Consider the following 24,248-nt stretch of genomic DNA (forward strand, 5'->3'; position numbering starts at 1 on the left):
AGAAGGGAAGGAGAGGACAGAGGAGAGAGGACAGAGGAGAGAAAGAGGAAGAGAGGACAGAAAGGAGAAGAGGAGAGGAGAGGACAGGAGAGGAGAGGAGAGGGAGAAGAGGAGGGGAAGGGAAGAGAAGAGGAGGGAAGGAGAGGACAGAGGAGAGAGGAGAGAGGAGAGAAAGGGGAAGAGAGGACAGAGAAGGAGAGAGAGGGGAAGAGAGGACAGAGAGGAGAGGGGAAGAGAGGACAGAGAGGAGAAGAGGAGAGGAGAGGGGAGGGGAGGGAAGGGAAGGGGAGGGAAGGGAATGGGAAGGGGATGGGAAGGTGGCTGGAGGGGAGGGGGAGGGGAGAGAGGAGAGAGGAGAAGAGAGGGGAGGAGAGGAGAGGGGAGGGGAGGAGAGGGGAGGAGAGGAGATGGGAGAGGAGGAGAGGGGAGGGGAGGGGAGGGAAGGGAATGGGAAGGGGATGGGAAGGTGGCTGGAGGGGAGGGGGGAGGGGAGAGAGGAGAGAGGAGAAGAGAGGGGAGGAGAGGAGAGGGGAGGGGAGGGAGGAGAGGAGAGGAGAGGAGAGGAGAGGAGAGGAGAGGAGAGGAGAGAAGAGAAGAGAAGAGAAGAGAAGAGAAGAGAAGAGAAGAGAAGAGAAGAGAAGAGAAGAGAAGAGAAGAGAAGAGAAGAGAGAAGAAGAAAATCAGTAACATTTTATTAACAAACATACTGGCCGATTTTAGCTCTGAGACCTTAAAACCCAAGAACTTAGGAGCCAAAGACCATTGCTCATTGTGGTAGGAGTGTTTTAGAACCACTCAAAATTCCTCTTCATTATCTTCTTGTGATTAAGTGGATCCCTTAAAGTCTCCCTCTCACTCTCCCCAGTAACTGGTTCCCATGAGAAAAGCCCTTTAAATGCAAAGTGCTGAACAGTGCCTGTAAGTCTAGGGAAATGCTTCAGCCTTACTCTGAGTGAGAATGTGTAGGCAGATCTCAGAGCAAGTACTGAGTGTGGCTCAGGGGCAAAAGTAAAAGATAAAAGTCAATCACACAGTAGGCCATGTTTTATCTCCTAGATATTAAGGAACACAGGGGACAGGTTTTTAGTTAGTTTTTTTTTTTCCTGATTGAATGCATAGTTGATTGACACTTTCAAGGGACAAAATTAACAACTGTATTGGGTTTTTCTCCAAACCAAATCCTTTTTAATTCCCAGGATACAGTGGTATTCTCTAAGTCAAATACTTGCTCCAAGTCATGCCGAGTACTACCTCTCCCAAATACCCTATTTATCCATGGGGAAGCCCTCAATCTACCTGCCACCTACCAAGTTTTAAGTAAACCAATGAACATCTGCATTAAATTTTAAAACCTTGGATGCGTTTGGTGCCACATACTGCCGACTTTCACTCTCCTATCTCAACTGCCTTGTAAATCACGTAAATAAGCACAACAAACTCTTACTGACCGATCCGCTAATGCGGTGGCCTGCCAGTCCATCAGCATGATGACATGTTGAAGCTGGCCCAGGCAACCTAAAGGTATGCCATATGTCAACCCCTGCCCTCCATCAAGTTTGGAGTGGCATGCCTTCCCTGGCGTGGTGGCCAAGTGTGGTGGCTTGTAGAACCTTAATGCGACTTCTTTTGGCTAGCTCAGCATTCTTGAAAAAAATAAATAGACTTTTTCAGTTGGTGATTGAAAGGGTTAAATAGTACCAATTCATTACTGCTCACAAAAGGATTTATTTTGTTCTCATAAATCAGTTTTATTCCACATTTTTATTTTTCCCCTGGGTGAGCAACTCCAATTGAAATCAATACAGGTGCAAGTGACACAATCAATCTAGATATTTGACTATGGATTAGAGATTCCCCGGGTCTGCTTTTCAGTCATTTCCTTTCTGATCATCTCCCCGGAGAATTGCATATTCTTATTGGCATCTGTGAGTTATGGATGTGTTTAAAAAGCAGATAATTGTTGGCATCATCATAATCATCCCTGTATACCAGCAAAGGAAGCCCCCACATGAGTAGAGACGGAAAGAGGCAGCCTCTGAACATCTCGCTGCCTCATTAAACTGCTATCTCTCAATAGTTTTCTTCAAGAGAGGTCGAGTTTTAAAAATAACCGTTCTTTTTAACATGAGCCTAGTCATTCGTAGAAGCAAGCTGCCTTCTTACGGCTCTGTGAGGCAAGCGCAGGAGCCTGTCCAGGAGCAGAGGCGTTGTGTATCTTTATACACTTGTTTTAGAACCGTACTGCACCAACTTCTCTGGGTTAACAATGAGAAAACAGCTAAGGGAAGTTAAACATCTCCGAAGGGATTCGAGCTGCTGCTTTCCCCTCTGTAATTACCCAGGCTACGAAGACACCGTCTGCAGAACTGAACAGAGAAACAGAGCCCAACTTTAAATTGCAGAACAAAATTGATTAAGTTGCTGCTCGAGAGGCCAACATTTATATAGCAGACTCTCTTTGCTTTACAAACAGATTTATATCTTATGACCTTTATATACTCTTGGTACCGTATTACAGTGGCCATCGTGGCTACAGGTTCATTCTAAGCCAGCTTCTTGCCTAGGTTAGTTAAAGCACTTAATAGCTCCCTTAAAAATACTTATAACAAGGCAGGATTTTGTTTCCTCCTTTGCTTTTCTTCAATCCAAAGGCGAGAGCAACTCTGCACTTCCCACTTGTGGTGACTACTCTAGGGTAGCATGGCCTTTTTATTTTCTTATCTGAAGAGATCTGTACTATCCTTAGGCCTTTGATCTCTCCCTTACTTTGTTTTCCAGAAGTGAATGATTGCTATTATAATTTATTTGATGTAGAAAAAGGGGAAAATCCCCCTGCTAAATAACACATGCTAACAAATGGCAAACTTCTTCCTTGACCTTTAGGTCACCGGTGGTGTGTTAACAGGAAACAGGAAAACATTCAGTCTGTGAACAGGAAGTACTATAACAGGAAATTTAGTGTCTGGGCAAGTTGGACAGAAGGTAGGGTTGTATGCACTCACTCAGGTTGTATGCACTCACTCCAGTTATACGCACTCACTCCGGTTGTATGCACTCAGGTTGTATGCACTCACTCCGGTTGTATGCACTCAGGTTGTATGCACTCACTCCGGTTGTATGCACTCAGGTTGTATTCACTCAGGTTGTATGCACTCACTCAGGTTTTATGCACTCTGGTTGTATGCACTCAGGTTGTATGCTCTCCGGTTGTATGCACTCAGGTTGTATGCACTCAGGTTGTATGCACTCAGGTTGTATGCACTCACTCCGGTTGTATGCACTCACTCTGGTTGTATGCACTCAGGTTGTATGCACTCACTCCGGTTGTATGAACTCACTCAGGTTGTATGCTCTCCGGTTGTATGCACTCAGGTTGTATGCTCTCTGGTTGTATGTACTCAGGTTGTATGCACTCAGGTTGTATGCACTCACTCAGGTTGTATGCACTCCGGTTGTATGCACTCTGGTTGTATGCACTCAGGTTGTATGCTCTCCGGTTGTATGCACTCAGGTTGTATGCTCTCCGGTTGTATGCACTCAGGTTATATGCACTCAGGTTGTATGCACTCAGGTTGTATGCACTCAGGTTGTATGCTCTCCAGTTGTATGGTCTCCGGTTGTATGCACTCCAGTTGTCTGCAAGACAACAGATACTAGAGCAGCCCCCGTGAGATCAGAACCCACTTGGTGGTCCCAGAGAATCACAGCTCTGCTTCTGGAGCCTCAACAATCTTAGAGCTTTCTAGAACAACCCTAACCATTGATTCTCTCCATCAAGATTTGGACTCCATGAGTGGAAACATCTGATTGATGAGGCAATGGCCACAGGCCCTGGACCTTCCCTCCTGGCCTTTCAGTCACCACAAACCATCAAGCAAAGTAAACTCCTCCTGGGTCACAATGATATTCTTGGCCACTTGAGTCCCGCTGACTGAAAATCATGCTATCATGTCTCAGTCTTTCTCTTGGTGGATGGTGCTTGCAACGAAACCTTCCATCACTCTGTCCTTGTGGTTTTTAGCATCTAACTCGTTTCAACTATGTTGTTTACTAAATACTTAATAAGGGCTTGTTTGTTTGTTTTATTTCTATTTCCAGAGTGTCTCTATGATACTTTCTTTAACTTTTTAAGGTTCATATCTCCCCATCCCACCCCAAGCTACATGGTTGTTTCATATTTTTTTTGTGTTCCTTTTTGGTGCTATGAATACCCAGTCCACTCTTTCTTCCTTTGGGTTCCTTTTCATCACTGTGTGGTTGGCTCTGATGCTGGGAACCCAGGCTTCTCTGGCTTTCAGTTTGTGTTGTACCAACATGAACCTTGGATGTTCTCAAAGCCTTGTGTATCTGTGGCTTGGGAGGATAGAGGGAAGTAGAGATTGTAGAATGATGAGTTAGAACCCTGTGGAATTTAGTTCACATCTAGGATGTGAATGTTCTGAGGATGCTTCCACTCTGTAACCTCCCATACATGAGCCATTCCTGGACCCTTGTGTTTTCAGCCAATCTGAAGACCCAGAGGACAGCTAGCTCTGACGTCTTTCCCACCTCTGACATGCTTTGGCTGCTCTCTCTTCTGAAAGGCAAGGCTAATTGTGTTCTCGAGATTTTCCTTAGTTTCTATGCCTGCTCTGTGAGCAGTGAGCAATTGTGTTGTTCAGTGTGGAAGGAACCTCATCTTATCTGCTTTCACAGTTAGGAGCCAGAGTGACCCTCTCTCCCTCCCTCCCTCTCTCCACCCTCCTCTCTCTTCTCACCTATCCAACCCTCCTTTTCTTCCTTTCTTTTTTTCAATAGGGTCTTTCTGGATAGCCCAGCCACCCTGTATCTCACTTTATAACCCAAGCTGGCCTCAAACTCACAATGGTTCTTTTGCCTCAACCAGCTAGACACTGGAATGACAGGCATGTGACACCTTACCTGACTAACCCCTTCCCATAACTGTCCCACCAGAGCCTTCAGCTGCTTTGCTAATGTTATTTCCGTCCTCCAGTTTTCTTCCCATGTGGGTGACTTTTGACAATACTGAATTCATCACTCTTCTCCCTATATACTTTCCAGACTTCATGACTGATTTCCAATTCTCTCCAGCAAGACAATTTGCATCTGCACATTTAGAAACTGTGTGTACAGTCTGTAAGGTGCACCAGCAATTCCCAGTTCCTGGGCTCATGGCTTTGTGGAAAGCCTTCCTCTTATGGTGGTCAAAATCTGTGACTTGCTTCTAACCTTCCTAAGAAAGGATGTGGGAATATGACCTCTGCGAGCTCACTCAATAAGTTTGGAAAATGTCTTGCTGGGAGATGATCTCCCTGGCATGGTAAGAGGCCGTACTGGAGGAGACCCATCCATACTGGGGGAGACCCATCCATACTGGGGAGACCTTTCTAAGGAAACCCAGCCATACTAGGGAGACCCAGTTGTATTAGGGAGACCAAGCCATACTGAGGAGATTTCCACAGGGAGACAAAGAATCAAAGCCTCACTAACAAGCAGCCAGTGACAGCAGCCTTTAGCCCAGTGCTAGCAATAAACCAAGACCCTCAGTCCCGGCAGCCTGCTAGGTCCAAATTCAGCCACCCTGTGCTGAGAGGGCATCTTCAGAACCTAGAAATGTGGCTTCTGGCCCAGCAGCATTTGGATTGTCCCTCTGAGATCTTCAGCTGAGGAGCCAATAAGGTATGCCAAGGCTTAGAGATAGCGTGAGACACTATGCATGGGTAGCTTGGCGCTGCTGCTGGTAGCAATCCTGGTCCATGACAACAGGTCACAAGAAGCACAGGAGCCCCAACAGCATGACCCTCAAGGACAGCAGCTGGAAGTCCTTGGGAAAAACTATGCAATCCCCACCTGATGCTTACCTCCCCAGACAGTCGCTGGTCTCAAACTTAGGATGCTTCGCAAGCACATATAACCGCTCACAGTAAGGTCTAAATTCTGAGCATGTTGTGAAACTGTAGTTGGGTGGTGGTCAGTGCTCTGGGATCAATAATGGCAGTAGGATTTTCCGATTGATCACAGTGGGGCAAAGGGTTCGGCACCTGTGGTGTGTGTGGAAAGGCAGTGTAGGAACTCTACCAGGAAACATTCCTGATGATAAAATAGCCCTGCGCATGCCCACTCTTCAGTGGGGAAGCTGGAAGCCACTCTCTATGACTGGAACTCATTGGCCCAAAGCACTCTTTCATTCGCTCATTTGGAATTTGCTGTGCCAAAATGGAGAGAAATCTATCGAAGTATGTCCAGAAAGCTGACTTTTCAGATTACAGAGCATAGATGACAAAAACAGATCCCGTTTTCTTAATCTCTATGCATTTTTAGTAGGTTGTGCTTTGAGGGTGGTTTTGGGTTCACAGCACCACACACCACAGAAAATGTCCAAAGCATTGGCTTCAGCTCACGCCTGACGTCACTAACATAACGTCCACTTGGGAAAACAGAACCGTGGAGCAGAACACTGTTGCCGTTCTTGCTCCAAACGTGTCTTTCTCCGTTGTGTTGATGAGATACTGGGTGTGTTTGTTCCTTGTAGTGCCAGTGTCTGCACTGCAGAGTGACCAACTTAAAGAGCAATCAAAGAAGAAGACCTTTCACCTAATGGCGACTAATTAAAATTACATAGACTCGTCACAGTAGCAGTAAGAAATGGACACTGTCCTTAGAGGACTATGTGACTCCCAGACAACTTCTTTCTTCTTCTTTTGAAATGTCGAGTCAAAAAGAAAGAGAGAGGTGAGCGGGATGCAAAGTGAATAAATAAAAAAAAAAGGAATGAAACAAAACAAAATAAGTTTCATATCTAGACAAGTATTACATGACCGAGTGCAATACTAAACTTCTTGGCTCATAAATGTTCTCTTTCAGACTCACAAGTAATTTAAGTTCAGTGCATAACTTTAAACACAGTAGGGATCACTCTGATTATTTCTTTCTGTCTCCAAAGTAAATACTACTCTTAATACGAAGATGTTGTGTTTATAGGTCCCGACAAATGTGACTACATGGTAAAGATGGGGAGGGCCATATGTGGTATGGTTTGGGTTTAGGGGAGGAAAGGGGAGGGAGAAATGATGTATATAATTAATAATTATTAATTACTATAATATAATTTCAAAAATTAAAACCTATGCGCTAAAGGTGCAGACTGGTCCACCAAGCACTTGCCTAGCGTGCATGAAGCTCTGGATTCTTTCTCCAACACTGAATAAACTAGGCATGCTACTACACGCCTGTGATCCCACCAGTGTGGAGGTGCAGCCATAAGGGTCACAAGTTCAAGGCCACTGTCAGTGACATCCCAAACTCAAGACCAGCTGGGATAAATGAAACTTAGTCAAAGAAAGGGAGAGAGAGAGGGGAAGAGGATAAAGGAGAGACGTGAGGTGAGAGACATGGTGAGAAAAACAGACTAGGTATTTAGTTTTCCATAAACGTTTTGTGTGGTCACATGCTTCTTTCTGGGTCAGCAGTTGCCGAGTCCACAGATAAGTTACAGAGTGAACCCCCAGCACCTTTGAGACCCCCTTCTACTCAAAGACCTATAGAATTATGAGACTTGGAAAATATACTGGATGAGTACAATAATCCAAAACAGTATCTCAAAATGTCTCAAAAATGAAGAAGCACCAAAAGCTTAAATACTAGTAATGGCTGTCTAGAGTGTCTTAGCTCCCTGCACACCTGTCCCAGTGCGGGCCGGCGAGCCTGGCCAGCACGATCTGTGCTATGGCCTTCCATGCCTTTTCTCTTGGGTATTGGCAGAGCGCTAAGGGATTGGGATGGATGAAGCACACCACCTCTAAAACCGAGAGCTCAATAGGCCAAAATATACAGCTTTTGTAGCTGGAAATAGGAAAATTAGTTAACACCTTTCCTACGTTAAGGTCTAACTGGATTCAGACAAGGGCCGGTATAGAACAGAGGGGCCCTGGGTGAGACACGTGAAATCACCACGACGTAACAAGATTCAGTTTGGTTTGTCCGCTGTCATTTCTCATTATCATCTCTTTCTGGAGAACGGATTCATGTTGTGCCGTTTTCTGTTCTTGTTACAGTCTTTGTCACATGAATAAGATATCAGGATGTTAATGTCTGCCGCTCACGGTGCAGTATCTGTGCGTGAGGGCACGGCACAGCCACGCTGACCTTTGTAATATTATGGACTCTGATTGGTGGTTCGCCTCACCTCCTTCCTACAAGTTAATAAGGCTGTAAAAAAGAAGAGAACAGAAATGGCCAGCCAGTCAAATTATAGAATATTGAAAAGGTCAGAGCGGCACTGCACAGAGGAAAAAATTATGGAATATATGGTGCATTAAAATTTTTGTGACAATGAACATTACGAGAACGAGAAAGGATACCCACTTACGTGATTTCAATCAAGAGAATCCCATAGGACAGTGTCCCAGGACAATAACCATCTTTACATCCTGAATCTGACGTGCAAAAATACCCACTTACATTGGGTCTCACTTAACAAAATAATTGCATAGAAAATATCCTGCTATTATACAAATAAGAGTATGGAAGTTTTCTCCCTCGAAAACATCAATGGTTCATGCTAGGAGCAGCAGGTGAACCTGTTGGTCTGCTGTTGAACCTGGTGACACAGATTTTAGCTGTCTCCTCCTCCTCCTCCTCCTCCTCCTCCTCCTCCTCCTCCTCCTCCTCCTCCTTCCTCTTCTTTCTCTCTCTTTCTCTCTCTCCCTCACTCCCCCCCTCTGAAATAAAATAGAAAGACAGAACTAGATGATCTAATATGTCTAAGGATTCCTCAAAATTTGAAATATCCTGAAGTAGCTAGAGCCATTTATCTTAAAAGATTGATTGATTTTCATTTTTATGTATATAAATATTTTGCCTCTATGTATATCTGTATACTGTGTCTGTACCTTCACCTAACCCAGGAGATTAGAAAAGGGTGTCACATCCCTAGGAACTAGTTACAGACAGTTACTAGCCACACTTTTTTTTTTCTTTAATGATGTGACTGGGGGTCAGTGATCAACAGTGCTCACTGCCCTTCCAGGGGACCTGAATCCAGTTTCCAGTGCCCTCCTAGAGGAGCTCAGGACTGCCTGCAAATCCAGCTGCAAGGAAACTGGTGACTTCTCTTGCCCCTTGCACACACATGCATATAACAGCACCAAGAACATACATACACATACAACAGTAGTAATAAGATGTCAGTTCTAAGATCCATATAAAACTTTATTCCCTCCTTGTGATATAAGAAACCTGTTTCCAGTCCCTGCACCATGAATGAAGAAACACAGGAGAAGAAAATACTAAGTCAGAAATTGTGAAGTCGCTGTCGTCATAGATACCACAGTGCTAGCTGATAACTCACTTTGAAGTTCTTTCGTGCATACATTAATATTTCTCATACAACAGTTGTGTTAGATTTTGTAGCCTTCAAAGATAGGTCTTGTTTACATAATCTCTCTCTCTCTCTCTCTCTCTCTGTGTGTGTGTCTGTGTGTGTGTGTCTGTGTGGGTGAAATGTTTATATACTATACTCTTTATATAGCTAATTTACTAACAGAATAAACATTTTATAGCCTACATCCAGAGTCAAAAGCTTTTCTACTTAGGAGACCACGTGTGGTCCAGCTACTTTTAGAAGCAGAGGAAATGAACTGTGATCATTACTGTAAGATTACCCTAATTGTTGGGGCCGGAGCAATGGCTCAGAAGTTGAGAGCACTGGCTGCTCTTATATGGGACCTAGGTTCAATTCCCAGTACCCATTTGGTAGTTCACAACTACCTACAACTCCAGGTCCAGGATCCAATGCCTTCTTCTGACCTTTATGGGCATCAGACACACATGTACACAGGCATACATACAAGTAATGCAGTCATACAAATCAAATAAATCTTTAAAACTAGCATAGCTACAGTACCTAATCCAGCTGGTGGTTCTCAGATCTCACCCTATTGATGAATCATTCAGTGATTTCCGCTTCCTGTACTGATCTCCTCACTCAGTAGGTTTGAGTGGAACCCAAGCGTGTGCGTATTTATGAAACAGCTCTAAGTAACTCCAGTGTGAATGAACCCTGGATTACAGCTAAAAACAGCCCATTCAGGAAAGAGTTTGGCTCTCCCGACAGTCCTGCAGTCCAGTGCTTCCTGTTAAGTTACAGCAGTGTGGATCGGAGAGGCTCTGCTAAACATCGTCATGACTGGGATTCAGAGTGTGGCGAACTCTGGTTCCCAGCCCAGAAACTTACCCACTCAGCCACAATTACTCCCACAGAGCACGGGCCGAGGCAGAGCCAACAGGAAGGGAGGACTGTGATGAACCGCTTATCACCTCAGGGTTCAGCGGCTCCGGTCTTGAGACCGTCCGGCCCAGAGGAACCCATGTACGAGCACAGGAGAATGCTAAAACACAGCTCAGTCCAGAGGCGCAACCCAGAGCTGTGTAGTTTGACAAAGTGCGCCTTTATCTGGGAGTCCAGAGTCATCAAGGTGAAGGAGAAAGGAGAGCGTGGGTGGCGGGATGAGGAAGGTACTTTAATATGTCGATCCACACAGGGTTTTGAATGGAGGATTTTTGAGCTTCGTGAAGAGTGGAAATCCTGGCCTTCACCCTGGGTTTTCTGAGCTGAGCCATGCCCCAGTGGAGGCACGAGGGAAGATCACACTCACTCGTCTGCACCGCTCCTGAAGATACACGTGTGCAGATTTTTTTTTTGAGCTGAGCAAAATGGTTATATAATTGCTTCCTTCTCATAATTATTGAGTAATTATATACTTCTTATAATTGCTCAGTAATCATTGTTCTATAGCTAGAAACTAACGTTACAACTAATTGTATAATTGCCGTGTATTAATGTTGTTATATGGCAAACTTAGAGGAAAGTGGCACTTAATATATTTCTCTCTGCCATGCCATTTTCAGAGCTCCTGACAGGGTCTCTTTTACATCTCAAAAAAAAAAAATGCTTCCAACACAAATAAACAAACCCAACACAAGGAGGACACTTTTTCTCTGGTGTTTTGAGCATAGATGCTGACTCTCGTGTTCACACCTGGTTAGAAATAGGTAAAATTATGCTCTTGTGGCATAATTGTAGAATTGTGTCAGTGTTTGCCGTTCTCAGCCTTTCACATGATGTGCAAATTATACAACTTCTTTGCCAGATGGGCATCTGTCTGGGTCTCAGTAGGACAAGGTGACCTTTCTGGAATTTTACAGCTGAGCTTGTGACAACAGCAGCCTTCGTTTTAGCCATTAGTAAAATTGCTTCCAGAGAGCTTGGCACCCTGGGGCCTAAAGCTGGCCATGTCACTGTCCCGGGACAGCGACCAGACAGGACCTGCATGCTCTGTTAACAGACCTTTCCGGTACAGGGCCCACACTTTATGCTTTTGAAGAGTCCTCTTGTGGGCACCGAAGTCTCGGTGCATACAGTTGGCACTCAGCGGTCTTCAATCAGACTACGAAGCCACAGAGAAGCACAGAGGGTTCAAAGGGCACAATCAGAATGACACTCACTTGGAGTGAAGCCCCTAAAACTTAAAACTCTGTCGTCACGGCATGGCATATACTGCAGAATAGAGCTCCTATTGCCACCTGGGACTTGGCATCTCTCCATAAACTTAGAATACTTCTTTATTGAAAATAAATAGCACCTACACTCCCCAGTGTTCTAGTGCATAGACAATATTATTCTCTCTGGAATAGCCGTGCCTTTGGTTGTACCAATTTCAAGACCAAAATGACAAATTATTGTGTGGAGTCAGGATTTCTTGTGGCCAAAAAAGACACCTAACTGTGCATATATTGTCACAGTAAAAATTTCAGCTACTTCCTTCACCTGAAAATTATTGCAAATATTTATAAATAACTTTAAGGATAATTTTGTGTGTGTTTAATCTTACCTGTCCCCCCCAATGTTTCGTGAAATGGCCACACCCTAACCAGATCTCAGACTCCTGTTAGTCTTAGAATTTGGAATATTATCTGATAGAAAAATAAAACGACATGAGATTTGTGTTGGTCACAATTGAACAACATTAGATCTTAATTGAACAGCAGTAGATTTTGATGATTAGCACATAGTTAATAGTCACTCAGGAGACTGGATGCCAGGTGCATACATCTTAAGCACATGCCAGTGTTCAGCACTCCTCTTGTGGGTGTGAATTGTATGGATTATATTTCCTCTGTGGGTGTGAATTGTATGGATTATATTTCTCTTGTGGGTGTGAATTATATGGATTATATTTCCCCTGTGGGTGTGAATTGTCTGAATTACACTTGTCTTCTGGATGTGAATTGTATGAATTTTATTTGTATTGTGGTGTGAATTATATGGATTTCATTTGTCTTGTGGTGTGAACTGCATAGATTACACTTGTTTTATGGGTATGAATTGTATGGACTACACTTGTCTTGTGGGTGTGAATTATATGGATTATATTTGTCTTTTGGGTGCGAATTGTCTGAATTACACTTGTCTTCTGGATGTGAATTGTATGAATTTTATTTGTCTTGTGGTGTGAATTATATGGATTTCATTTGTATTGTGGTGTGAACTGCATAGATTATACTTGTTTTATGGGTATGAATTGTACAGACTACACTTGTCTTTTGGGTGTGAATTGTATGTATTTCATTTGTCTTGCGGGTGTGAATTGTGTGGATTACACTTGTCTTGCAGGTGTGAATTGTATGGATTATATTTCTCTTGTGGGTGTGAATTGTGTGGATTACACTTGTCTTGTGGGTGTGAATTGTGTGGATTACAGCAAAACAGCAGCAGCAATCTGTCGTGTGTTTTTACGGTAGTGAGAGAGCTGGGTAGATTTGTTCACAGGCAGTTAACCAGACTACATACTTTGATGAGCCGCACACAGAGAATGCTTCTTTGCTGTGTGCTATTATACACATTATGCTCAGAAGGCCAAGAATACCACATAACAGGTGGTTTTGAGCAGATATTTTATGCTGGGTGCAGGAAAGAAAGATCTCAGCTGACTTTCATGGTGGTACTGTGTGAGAATCCAGCTCACGGATAAAAGCTAGATGCTCAGAAACATCAGGTATCGTGGGAGAAGAAACATTACTAAAGAAGCTAAGCACGAGTTCCAGCCCTGGGCCTCTCCAATGGTCAGCAGGCATTCTTTCCTTTGCACGTTTGCTAATACCTGTGAGAACATATCTTTATAAATGTTTTATATGTGGCCATCTCATGAAACATGAAACCAACCTGGAAAAATACTCAGGCAATTGCAGAAGATAACCCGTTAAGTGCAATTTTCTCTTCAATCAGCAGGAGACAACTACACCCTTCTCAGCAGCACAAAAACCGTGCACAGCAGCAAAGGAGACCGGCTCTGGGTGCTGGTGGACAGACTGGTTCCTTGCTCGAATTACACTGTACAAGTGAATGCTTCCAATAGCCAAGGGAGCGTGCTCAGTGACCGCGTCTCTGTTGAAATGCCTCCTGGCGGTGAGTGTGAAATCTTTTGTTGGCTTTCTGAATTTAACTAGAAGAGGCCCAAGAACTGAGTAGCAAGTGAACTCCATTTTAGAATGGAGAGGCTCGACTGTAGTTTTTCATGTTTAGGATGTTTTCTTTTGTGGAAACTCCTTATTGATATTCTTTGATTACTTTAATGTGTCTTTTTTTTTACTGTGTGTGTGTGTGTGTGTGTGTGTGTGTGTGTGTGTGTGTGTGTCTTTATACACAGGTTATCTCTGATGCCCATATCTTAGAAACATTAGGAATTTTTTCTGTTTTTTGTTTATTTTTATTTGTTTGCTCATTTCTTCAACTTGCGAGATTTTGTTAAACCTTCTCAATGTTGACAGCATATGAGGAAGGAGACAGGAGCATCAGTACTTACTATTGGAGAATTGCAGAAAGGTACAACTCCTTTTAGAACATATTGACAATGTCAGTTTAAAAATATAGGTCTTCTTGTAAGGGGCATGGAGTGGCTATTACAGTCAGACTCTCATTCACACACAACATAAACACTTCATCCCAGCATTTACTCTACCCCCTTCCTATCTGAAATCCAATGCATTCTGAGTAGGTTTATTTTAAATATTTTTATCCAAAATTGGCGCAGTTTGGAACAGCCATACTTATTGATCTTAGATGTGCAGTCAGCTCCATCCCACGCCCTGACTACCTGTGAGGTCTGAGGGCTAAAACGAAATCTCCCCCCTCGGTTCGGTATTCATAGATCCTGAACAGAAAGCAGGTTCAAAGTAGCGAGACATCCAACTGAGGCTGGGGAATGTGGACTTTCAGAAAATGCAGCGGGAGAATGACCAAGGAGATCTCGTCTGCCCTGCAGCCAACTTCCTGGCGCGGAAGAAGCTTGGTCAGCTGTGTGTTCCTTTTACAGCATGTGTTCTGACTTAGATCATTCTCGGTTTATGGCAACGTAGTTTGAATTCACAAAGGCACTGATTCTATCCATGGTCCGTGGCGTAGTTAGGCCTGTGTGGTCCGGTAAGTTCTTGTCTGTATGTGATGACAACTCAGTTAAAACAGCACAGGCTTGCTGCTCGTGCAGTACTCACACGAAGGTGTGTCTGTTAACGCAAGGATCAATGTAACTGAAATAGGAGAACTAATACATCATTGCTTTATGAGGGGTGGGGCAGAGCTGAGGCCCACTGGGAACTGAGGCTCTTCACTGGTTTAGGGCAACTGGGATCAGTGTAACCACTGAAAGTAAGTACCCAGAGGACGGATGTGGAAGGTGACCCTTCACCCAAAGAGGAAGCAGCATCTTTGGAGACAGAGCATTGGCCATGTCTGTGCCGCCACCAGGACTTCCTTTCTCCCGTCGTTGTTAGATTGTTGCTGATCACAATTAGGAAACTCACTGCTTTGAAATGATCTCTTTTATGACCTTGTGGCAGTTTAAAGGTGACACCTCATTGATTAAATAGGTTTTAGTTCATGCTTCCTTTTACTTAATGAGCTGAAAACAGATTATCGTGATTTACACATAAAAAATCACGCTGAAAAGCATGTGGCATTTGGTAGAATATGTGTGTTTAAGTAGAATTAAATTAGTGCCGAGAGTTATTAAAGAAGTCTTGCATGCCTTCCAGAGAGCCCAGCTTCATACCGAAATGGGCAGTAAATGAAGCAGCAGGCAGGAGGGAGCCAACTGGCAGAGGTGCTACTGTGTACTCCTCGCTTTCGTTGTGTTTGCCTAGTCCAGCCACCCCCGCCTTTGCTTTCCTCTCCCAGGTCCACCCTGTGGTGATACTGAGTTTCCAGGGTCTTTCTTTGCTGGAAAATGTGAGGTTTGAAACAAAGTAGCCTTAGCTATGGTTTCTTTTCAGATACATGAAAGGCGCCATTATAGAAAGTTTGGGGGTTGGGAGGGAAGCGGATGGTTTTTCCTTTACCTAGTGTTTGCCCTCAAATATTACCTGGGGAGGGGGATGGCTCAGCAGGTGAAAGGAAGGGAAATGCCACTGGTTTTCCTTTACATAATGTTTCCTATTAAATACTACCTGGTGGGCAGGGCTGGAAGAGTGACTCAGCACGTGAGAGTGCTTAGTGCAGAACTGTGTTTGAATAGTCAGCTCCTGTGTAAAAGCTGGGCGTGACCGCATGCTGAAAACCTCAGTGCCTGGGATGTCGAACGGGAGACAGTAGATACTTCTGTCTAACCGACCTCTCACCCTAGTACTACAGAGTGAGATCAAAGCTCAGAAAACGGTTCCAACTCAGGGAACTAAAGGGGAGAAGGTTGTAGCAAGATGCCAATGTTCTCTTCTTGTTTCCACAGAAGCCCTTGGGTACAGAAACACTTTCAAAGCATACATACACACATATCACATATGCATATACACACATAAATACACACCCCACATGCACATGCCACACATATATATACACATACCACACACTCACATGCACACACACACACACTCACCCACATATACACATACACATACACCACATACCAAACACAAAACACACCACACACCATACACATCAGACATATACACACACACACAAACATACACACACATATACCATGCACACACTACACAAACACCACATACACACACATATCACAGACACATAGACATACACCCATGCACCACACACACACATGCACACACACATACACACACACCACACATACCCACATACACACACCACAGACACCACATACCACATACATACACATACCACACACTGCACACATCATACACCATATACATACAGCACATGCACCACACACCACACACACACACTCTCATGCACACACACAACCCACACACCACAGACACCACATACCACACAGCACACACACACACATACACACTCACATGCACACACACAGCCCACACAGCCCACACACTACATACCACAGAGCACACATGCCTACATGAATAAATTCACCTATTTCATCAGTTCATCAGTATGCTATCTCTTGCCGACCTAGTCTGAGATTCAGTCCACAGCACAGAATACACTCACGTGTATTGAAGTCATCTGTTTAATTTGACCATCGCAGGTTGCCGATAAGACCCTACATAGCAGGGACTGGGCCCTGTTCATTTTTATCTTCGGTGCCTAAATCAGACTTGGCACGAGGTAGGTGTGTGATGAATAATTGGTGAGAGCATGAATAAGTTGGTCAGGTCAGCTTAACAAGGGGCTGAGGAGACGGCTCATGGGAACCTGCTTATTATGCCTCATGAAGGGCTGAATTCAGAACCCCAGCACACAGACTAGTCCCTGTAGCTTTCAATGTCTGTCACCCCAGAACTGTAGGGGGTTAAGACCAGAAGATTGTTGTAGATGATTTGCCATCAGGCAGTCTAACCAGAATAGCTAAAGAAGTTCAGCCAGAGACCATGAAGGACATGTGGCATCCCCTTGTGTATATGTATATGCACCTGCACACACATAGGCATGTACTACATACACACACTTAGATAAATAGCTAAATAACCATTAAGCTGTTGGGTTATCATTTCTCAGTTTCTCACAGACCTAGTCGCCACCTGATGACCTTTATGTGATAGTCATCTGCAAAGCTGTGACCTCCTGTGTGCACAGCTGTGACCTCCTGTGTGCACACCTGTGACCTCCTGTGTGCACACTTGTGACCTCCTGTGTGCACACCTGTGACCTCCTCTGTGCACACCTGTGACCTCCTCTGTGCACATCTGTGACCTCCTGTATGTATACCTGTGACCTCCTCTGTGGACAGCTATGACCTCCTTTGTGCACTCCTCTGACCTCCTGAGTGCACTCCTGTGACCTCCTCTGTGCACAGCTGTGACCTCCTCTGTGCAACACTGTAACCTCCTCTGTGTACAGCTGTGACCTCCTCTGCACACAGCTCTCCAGTGGAGAAAGCTCTCCATGTAAATCTAGCTGCAGTCTGACCAGAGAATTAATGTAGGAAACAGCTCCACATTTCATGAGCTCAGTTACATTTTCTCCAATGAGTATAAGATGAATACACCTTAGCTTATGCAGGAATCTAGACAAAGGAGACAAGGGCATGCAGTATGAAGAATTTTAAATGCCAGGCTGGAAAAATGGCTCCGTACTTATGAGTGCAAACCGCTCTTTCAGAGACCCTTTCAGAGTTTCGTTCCCAGCACGTGTGTCCGGTGACTCACAATTACTTGTAACTCAAAGTCCAAAGAATCTCATGTCCCTTGTTGGATACTTCCAGCATTGTATGTGACACACACACACACACACACACACATGCATGCACACTCACATACTCACACACTCACATATACACACCCACACACACACTCACACACACACACTCACACACTCACATACGCACTCACACACACTCACACACTCACACACTCACACATACACACTCACACACACACTCACACAAACACTCACTCACACATAAACACTCACACACACACACTCACACACACACACACTCACACACACACTCACACACTCACATACGCACTCACACACACTCACACTCACACACTCACACATACACACTCACACACACACTCACACAAACACTCACTCGCACATAAACACTCACATACACACTCACACACACTCACACACTCACACACACACTCACACACTCACACACTCACACACACTCACACACTCACACACTCACACATACACACTCACACACACACTCACACAAACACTCACTCACACATAAACACTCACATACACACTCACACACACACACACAAACACTCACTCACACTTTGAGACATCTCTTCTGCTGGTATCCTACTCTCTCTTGCTGATAGGAGAACGATAACACATAAATAACAGATACAAGGCTGGAGAGCCGATTTGGTGGATCAAACATGTGCTTCACAAGCATGAGGACCTGATCCAATCTCCAGAACGATGTGTTAACCGATATGAGACCTCACACTCAGAAAGCCAGCACTGGGGAGCAGAGCTGCCAGACAGCCTAGCTTGAGTTCAAGGGCTCCAGGTTCAGAGAGAGACCCCATCTCTAGACATAAGGAGGGACATAATCAAGGAAGATGCCTTATATCAGCCTATGGCTTCCACATGTACACGCACACACATGCAGACACATGAACAGAGACACACACATACACACAAGGGAAATCTGATGAACCCATGTTATCTAAACTTAGGAATGGAGCACAATGATTGCTACTGAGAGCGAAGTATGTTGATTAATGGTGTCAATCCCTAAAATGACCTTTGTACGTTAAAAAAAAACATTAATTTTTAGTATTTAGGATCTTTATGAAGTATGTCTTGCTTTTCATCCATGGAACACAGCCCTACCTTCCCATGCTCTCAGAATCCCAAAATCCTACAGTCACTACATTTTGTATTATTTTAAAACATAATACTCCCACTTAGGGCTAAGATACTCTAGGAAATGAAAGATCACTTTAATCCAAGCTCTTGAATAGCATTATGGTCCAGGTTCAAGAGTTCTAGGCAAAGAGTTGAAAAAATAAAAAAGGAATCCAAATGTTAATCCATAAATATGAAACCTCCCTGTGACCTTTACCCCACCAAGGTCTGGAGTTACTAATGGGGTTAGGAATTCAGCGCTTAATGGGGCCCGGTGCATCTGTGTTTTGTATGCATGGGATTCGGTGTTCAGTTTAATAAGTGGTTGACATTGGTGATGTCCCTTAATTTGCTTAAATCTAATTGGCTCTTTTATCAGTCAAACCTGTATGGATTGGCAATTGATCAGGAGGGGTCAGCCATGACTCTGCATGTAGTTAAATGGTGGAAGCCACAGCAGCTGGATAATAAGCAGCGAAGAAACGGGTGAGCGTGGAGGAGGAGGACAAAGGAGCGCCCAAGTTTTTCGGGATCTTCAAGTTCAGAACAAAGGCATTATGGAGTGTATAAATTTTAAATACACTGCGTTTTGCCTCCAGACTTCAGCCTTTTTTTTTTTTTTTTTTTGCCAGATGAACTGGAATCTTGTCTGAAACTGTCTTTGTTACATCAAAGACCTACTCAGAAGGCAGAAAGAGACAGAAGAGGTATGAAAGGGCATAGTTTAAAATGATTACTGACACACTTCACACTGACGGGCTACAGACGGGCTATTTTTTTTTTTTTTATGAGTGCTTCGTGGTTTTTGCAGAAGGAACTGCTTTCTTCCGTTTATGCACGCGGCTTTGATGGAAAGAACTCAGGGCCCCCTGTGCTTCTGAACTCCGTCCAGTTTTCTCTGGCAACAAACAGTTGGTGATTCCAACCTTTGAGCCGATGAGGATCACTACAACTTAGAAGAGTCATAAAAATATATAAGGCTTGGGAAGCCACTGTGTTCTGAAATGTATTCTTTGAAAAGAGAAAAGAAAGTCCTGGGAAGTGGCTACTGGTGGATCCGCCTCAAGGGTCTTTCTGTAGCCCCTCCCCATCCTTACCGCCTGACACGTATGTGACAGAGCGGAATCCACAGGGGTTAGAGCCTACATCATAGACTGTGGAGTTGCACAGACATGGATGGATCTAAGCCCGAGTTTTTGACTAGCTGGAGGGGTTGCCATGGGCAAATGCCCCACATACCTGCACCTCATCCCCAGTTTCCACCTCCATGGATTGGGACTGGCTGAAGATTCCACCCCGACAGAATCCCATCTGATAGAATTGCGTTTCTTGGCACAGTTAGTGACCATTCCTGCACTGCTCTGCTGTCCTATGTAGGATATGCATGTGGGCATTAGACAGATAAAAATACTTGTACTGTCTATCCTGCCTTTATTTTTATCTTTTTAGGTTCATTTATTTATTTATTATGTGTATCCATGTTTTACTTGCAAGGGTATATGTGTATCTCGTGCATGGCAGGTCTAATGCCAACAGAGATCAGAAGAAGGTAACAAATCCCATAGAACGGAAGTAATGGCTTCTTTTGAATGCTGCATGGGTGCTCAGAACAGAGCCAGGGTCCTCTGCAAAAGCAGTACATCTCTTAATTACTGAGTCATCTCTCCGGCCCATGTCTTTTCTGTGTCAAATGAATGGTGATTGGGCACGCAAAATGTTAAAAACACAGCTCATTGCACTTTTCCTTGTAGGAAATAAGAGGATTGTTCTTACCAGCAAAACTAATATGGGCATTTCCTTTTATTATAAATATCAAGAAATCTAGATCAATAAAATGGTGTTTAAAATGGGTATAGCACAGGGCCAGCGAGATGGCTGAGCAGGTGAAGGCACTTAGCCTCCCCAGCCTGACAAGCCGAGGAGAGCAAGCCACGTAAGAAGCAGGATGCAGGAGAACACCTACATCTCAGACCACCTTAGCAAGATGGGGGTGTAGAATCTGCCAGAAACTCACAGGCCAGCCAGCCTGGAGCACTAGCCTGCACATGTGGTACAGGAACAGAAGCAACAAGAGAGACCCTACCTCAAAAAAGAAGGGACTCCTGCAAACTGTCCTCTGACCAACCAGCATGTGCCCACACATACAGACACAATAAATAAATCGTTTATGACTCAGTCCTTGAAGGGGAAGGTCTGTGTTCCTTTCACGTGTGGGTGATTTTTAAAAGTTTTTTTAGTTGTTTCTAAAATCTGGAATCTTTTCTTATTTCTTTTTAGTTCTCCTAGAATATCGAAAATTTATGGGCTGGGGAGGCAGGGGTAGTGTTCGGTATATATACATATACATAGATACATATATACATACATACATATATATATATATATATATATATATATATATATATATATATATATATATATATAGTAGCCCAAATGACTGAAGTGAGGAATTTGCTGAACAGGTGAATAGTGCACCATGCTGTGGTCATTATGACTTGTACAACAATCTTTTTTTTTCCCACTCTGTCTTTTACTTGGATAATCATTTTTCAGGGTATAAAATTAGATTGAAGCCATCTAAATTATTGCTCTTCCTCTTGTCAATTTTGTCATTGCGGCAAACAGCATTAACCCTTGAAGTCTCTGTATGTCTAATTCTTTGTTTTAACCACATTTTCAGTGAGTTATTGCAACCAAGAGTTTGAGAGGCCATTGAGAAGAGCAGTTAAAACAGGACATGCACTGTGTACATGAGTGCATAGTGATATTACATGTGATAAGGTTTACATAGAGCCAGTATGACTAATGCTAATATTCCATGCGGCTAAATAGTTACCAGAAGTTTTACATGGAGCCAGGCTGCTTTCTTAGGGTGATAATGTGTCATTTATAAGTGTAGGATCCTTATTCCAAACACTATACCTTTAGTGCATAGTTCGTGAACCCACTTTTAAGGTCAATGCAGAACAAGGGGCGGGAGAGGTGGGTCAGCTGCTAAGAATGCTTGCTGCTCTTTCCGAGGTCCGACGTGCCACATTGTGAGGCACACAACCACCTGTGACTCCTGCTCCATGGACTGTAGCACCTTCTTTTGGTTTTGACTTCCATGGACAATGCACACACCTGTGATTGCACATAGGCACGTGCACACACACAAGCACACACATACACATGCACACACACATGTACACATACACACACTCACACATGCACACTCACACACACATGCACACACATACACACTCACACACATGCACACACATACACACTCACACACATACTCACGCACATGCACACACACATTCACACACATGTACACACACACTCACACACGCTTGTGTATGCATATACATGTTCAAAAATAAAAATAAAGTCTTTAAAAAGGAAACAAAAATTAAACGATAATTAAGGCGAATCTAATCACAAGATTTTCTTACCTGTTTCACAACCTCACACAGTTCTGACAGGATAGTTTGACTAAGTCCTAATTTTACATTGCATAAAACAATTTTTGTAGAAACAAATCTCCACTATCCTCATCATGATATTTGATTAAGTTATAAAATGACACTCAGGAGCACAGCCGATATTAACACGTTTGGTAAAATAAAACTGCCTCACCATGAATGTGGACTTCTATTGGTATCAGTGGAGTTTTGCCTTTGAGCTCAAAAGATAATTAGATATCCTTCTCCATGCATTACAGAAGAAATGGGAAGCATGTATTAACCAAGAAAATCAGTTAGGAAGTGGGAATGAGAAGATCATCTGCTAGTTAAGAGAAGGAAGTGAGCTGACGGTGTGTGGACACTGCTCTCAGGGTACCCACCCTCCAGGAGATCAGGAAAATTCCAGGAAGCTCTTAGCTCAGGCCATGGAAAGTCATGGCTCTGCCTTGGAAGAAAAAAGGAAACCATAAATATTTCTTTTCAGTTGACCAAGACCTGAGTCTGAGACTCTAAATATAATGTGCTCACGTGAACCTCTTTTCCCCTTCACTTACAAAATTGCATTTCCTTGTTTATATTTATGTGAGGGTTTCACGTGCAATGGCGCGTTTGTGGAGATTGGGGGACAGCGCTGCTGTGAGTCTCTGTCCACCACGCAGTACCAGGAGGAGATGCAAACAGTCAGACCTGGTGGCGACCCACTCCCCTCCTTTGCTTTTTTTAAAGGAAAGATTGGGATTTTCTTTTCTACGTTTTAATTTCAGACCGAACCTCATTCTAAGGCCAGGAAGCAGACTGTCGGTCTGCAGCCCTCGTGACCACCTGGTTTATTTCACGGAGCCACAACAATGCCAGCCTAAGGACCTGCGTGCCTATTGGCCTTTCTTCATTATAGGATAGATAACATACTACTTAAAAAAAATGATAAAACCAATAGTTTGCAGAAAGGTAGGACTTCCCTTTCCCTGATCAAAGAGCTCCTTGGCTTGCGTTTGGTGGCGTTCTCTTTCTGATACCCGTCCACCCATCTTGATTTATTTGCAAGATTTAAGTAGAGGCTGGATGCAAGCAAACATGCAAAAGGACACGGTATGTCTAAAGGCTGGAAGAGTGCGAAGAGATAGAAATAAAAACATAAATGAATGGAGAGATCTAAAGAGCAGGCCAGTATGGTGGGTTACGGTGTTGAGAGGGTGCAAGGAAGGATGAGATTCACTGCCCTTCCATAAAATAAGAGCTTCAGTGAAGATGTAGGATAGAGTTGGTGTTTTCTAAAACAACACTCTCCCACATAAACAGATGGCTCGTCCTTCCCTCCAGCATATTAAAAAATCCACACAATTTATATTACACCCAGTTCTTATGAATCTTCAGAATAGTTGTGCATTAATGCTTTCCTTCTGTGTATATCTTCCAAACGTGCTGCCATTTTTTTTCCCCTTCCCGGGAGAAAAAGAAAAAAAAGAAAAAACTCAACTCACAGAAAGGTAATAAAGTGCATGAACTCAGCCAATAAAATGCATTTAAATTCTTAATAAAACAGTGTGCAAAACACACACTACCCCACCTAACCTTATTCATGTTCTCTCCTAAGTGTTTAACTAGAGTACAGCCATGGTGTTCGTGTCTGTTTTAAATATGTTCTCACACAAATTCTTTGTTTTTCTACAGTTGATAGTTTCCGATGTGGTCGCTGTGGGTGTGTGTCTGTGTCTGTGCACACGCTCCCATGCACATTTATAAAATTAAGTGTCCTGAGCCAAAGAAAGGGGTGTATCTCCCCTTACAGTTTGCAAAGTTTTCTTTACTTTTTATGCTGATAGTCTTGGCAGTGAACTTGCTGCTTATAAAAACACTTTAGAATAGGCACAAACTTCTGAGCCACGAAGAAGGAGGAAGGGAACTTTGATGTGCACTTACCAAGCACCCAACAAGCCTCCAGCCAAGAGCTGGTAGCCGTGAACATTTGCATAGCACTCTCCTGTGGTTTACAT

General features: G+C 43.7%; 1 protein-coding gene across 1 annotated transcript in view; it reads left to right on the forward strand.

The window, feature by feature from the left end:
• Positions 1 to 24,248, forward strand: part of Ush2a (usherin) — a 666,484-nt gene that overhangs the window by 377,530 nt on the left and 264,706 nt on the right. Inside the window, exon 37 of the mRNA NM_001302219.1 lies at positions 13,286 to 13,465. Within this exon, the coding sequence (NP_001289148.1) occupies positions 13,286 to 13,465 (180 nt within the window). The remainder of the gene's footprint in view (positions 1 to 13,285; positions 13,466 to 24,248) is intronic.

The sequence above is a fragment of the Rattus norvegicus genome, chromosome 13, assembly GCF_021556685.1.
Source record: "Rattus norvegicus strain SHRSP/BbbUtx chromosome 13, alternate assembly SHRSP_T2T, whole genome shotgun sequence".
NCBI classification, from domain to species: Eukaryota; Metazoa; Chordata; class Mammalia; order Rodentia; family Muridae; genus Rattus; species Rattus norvegicus.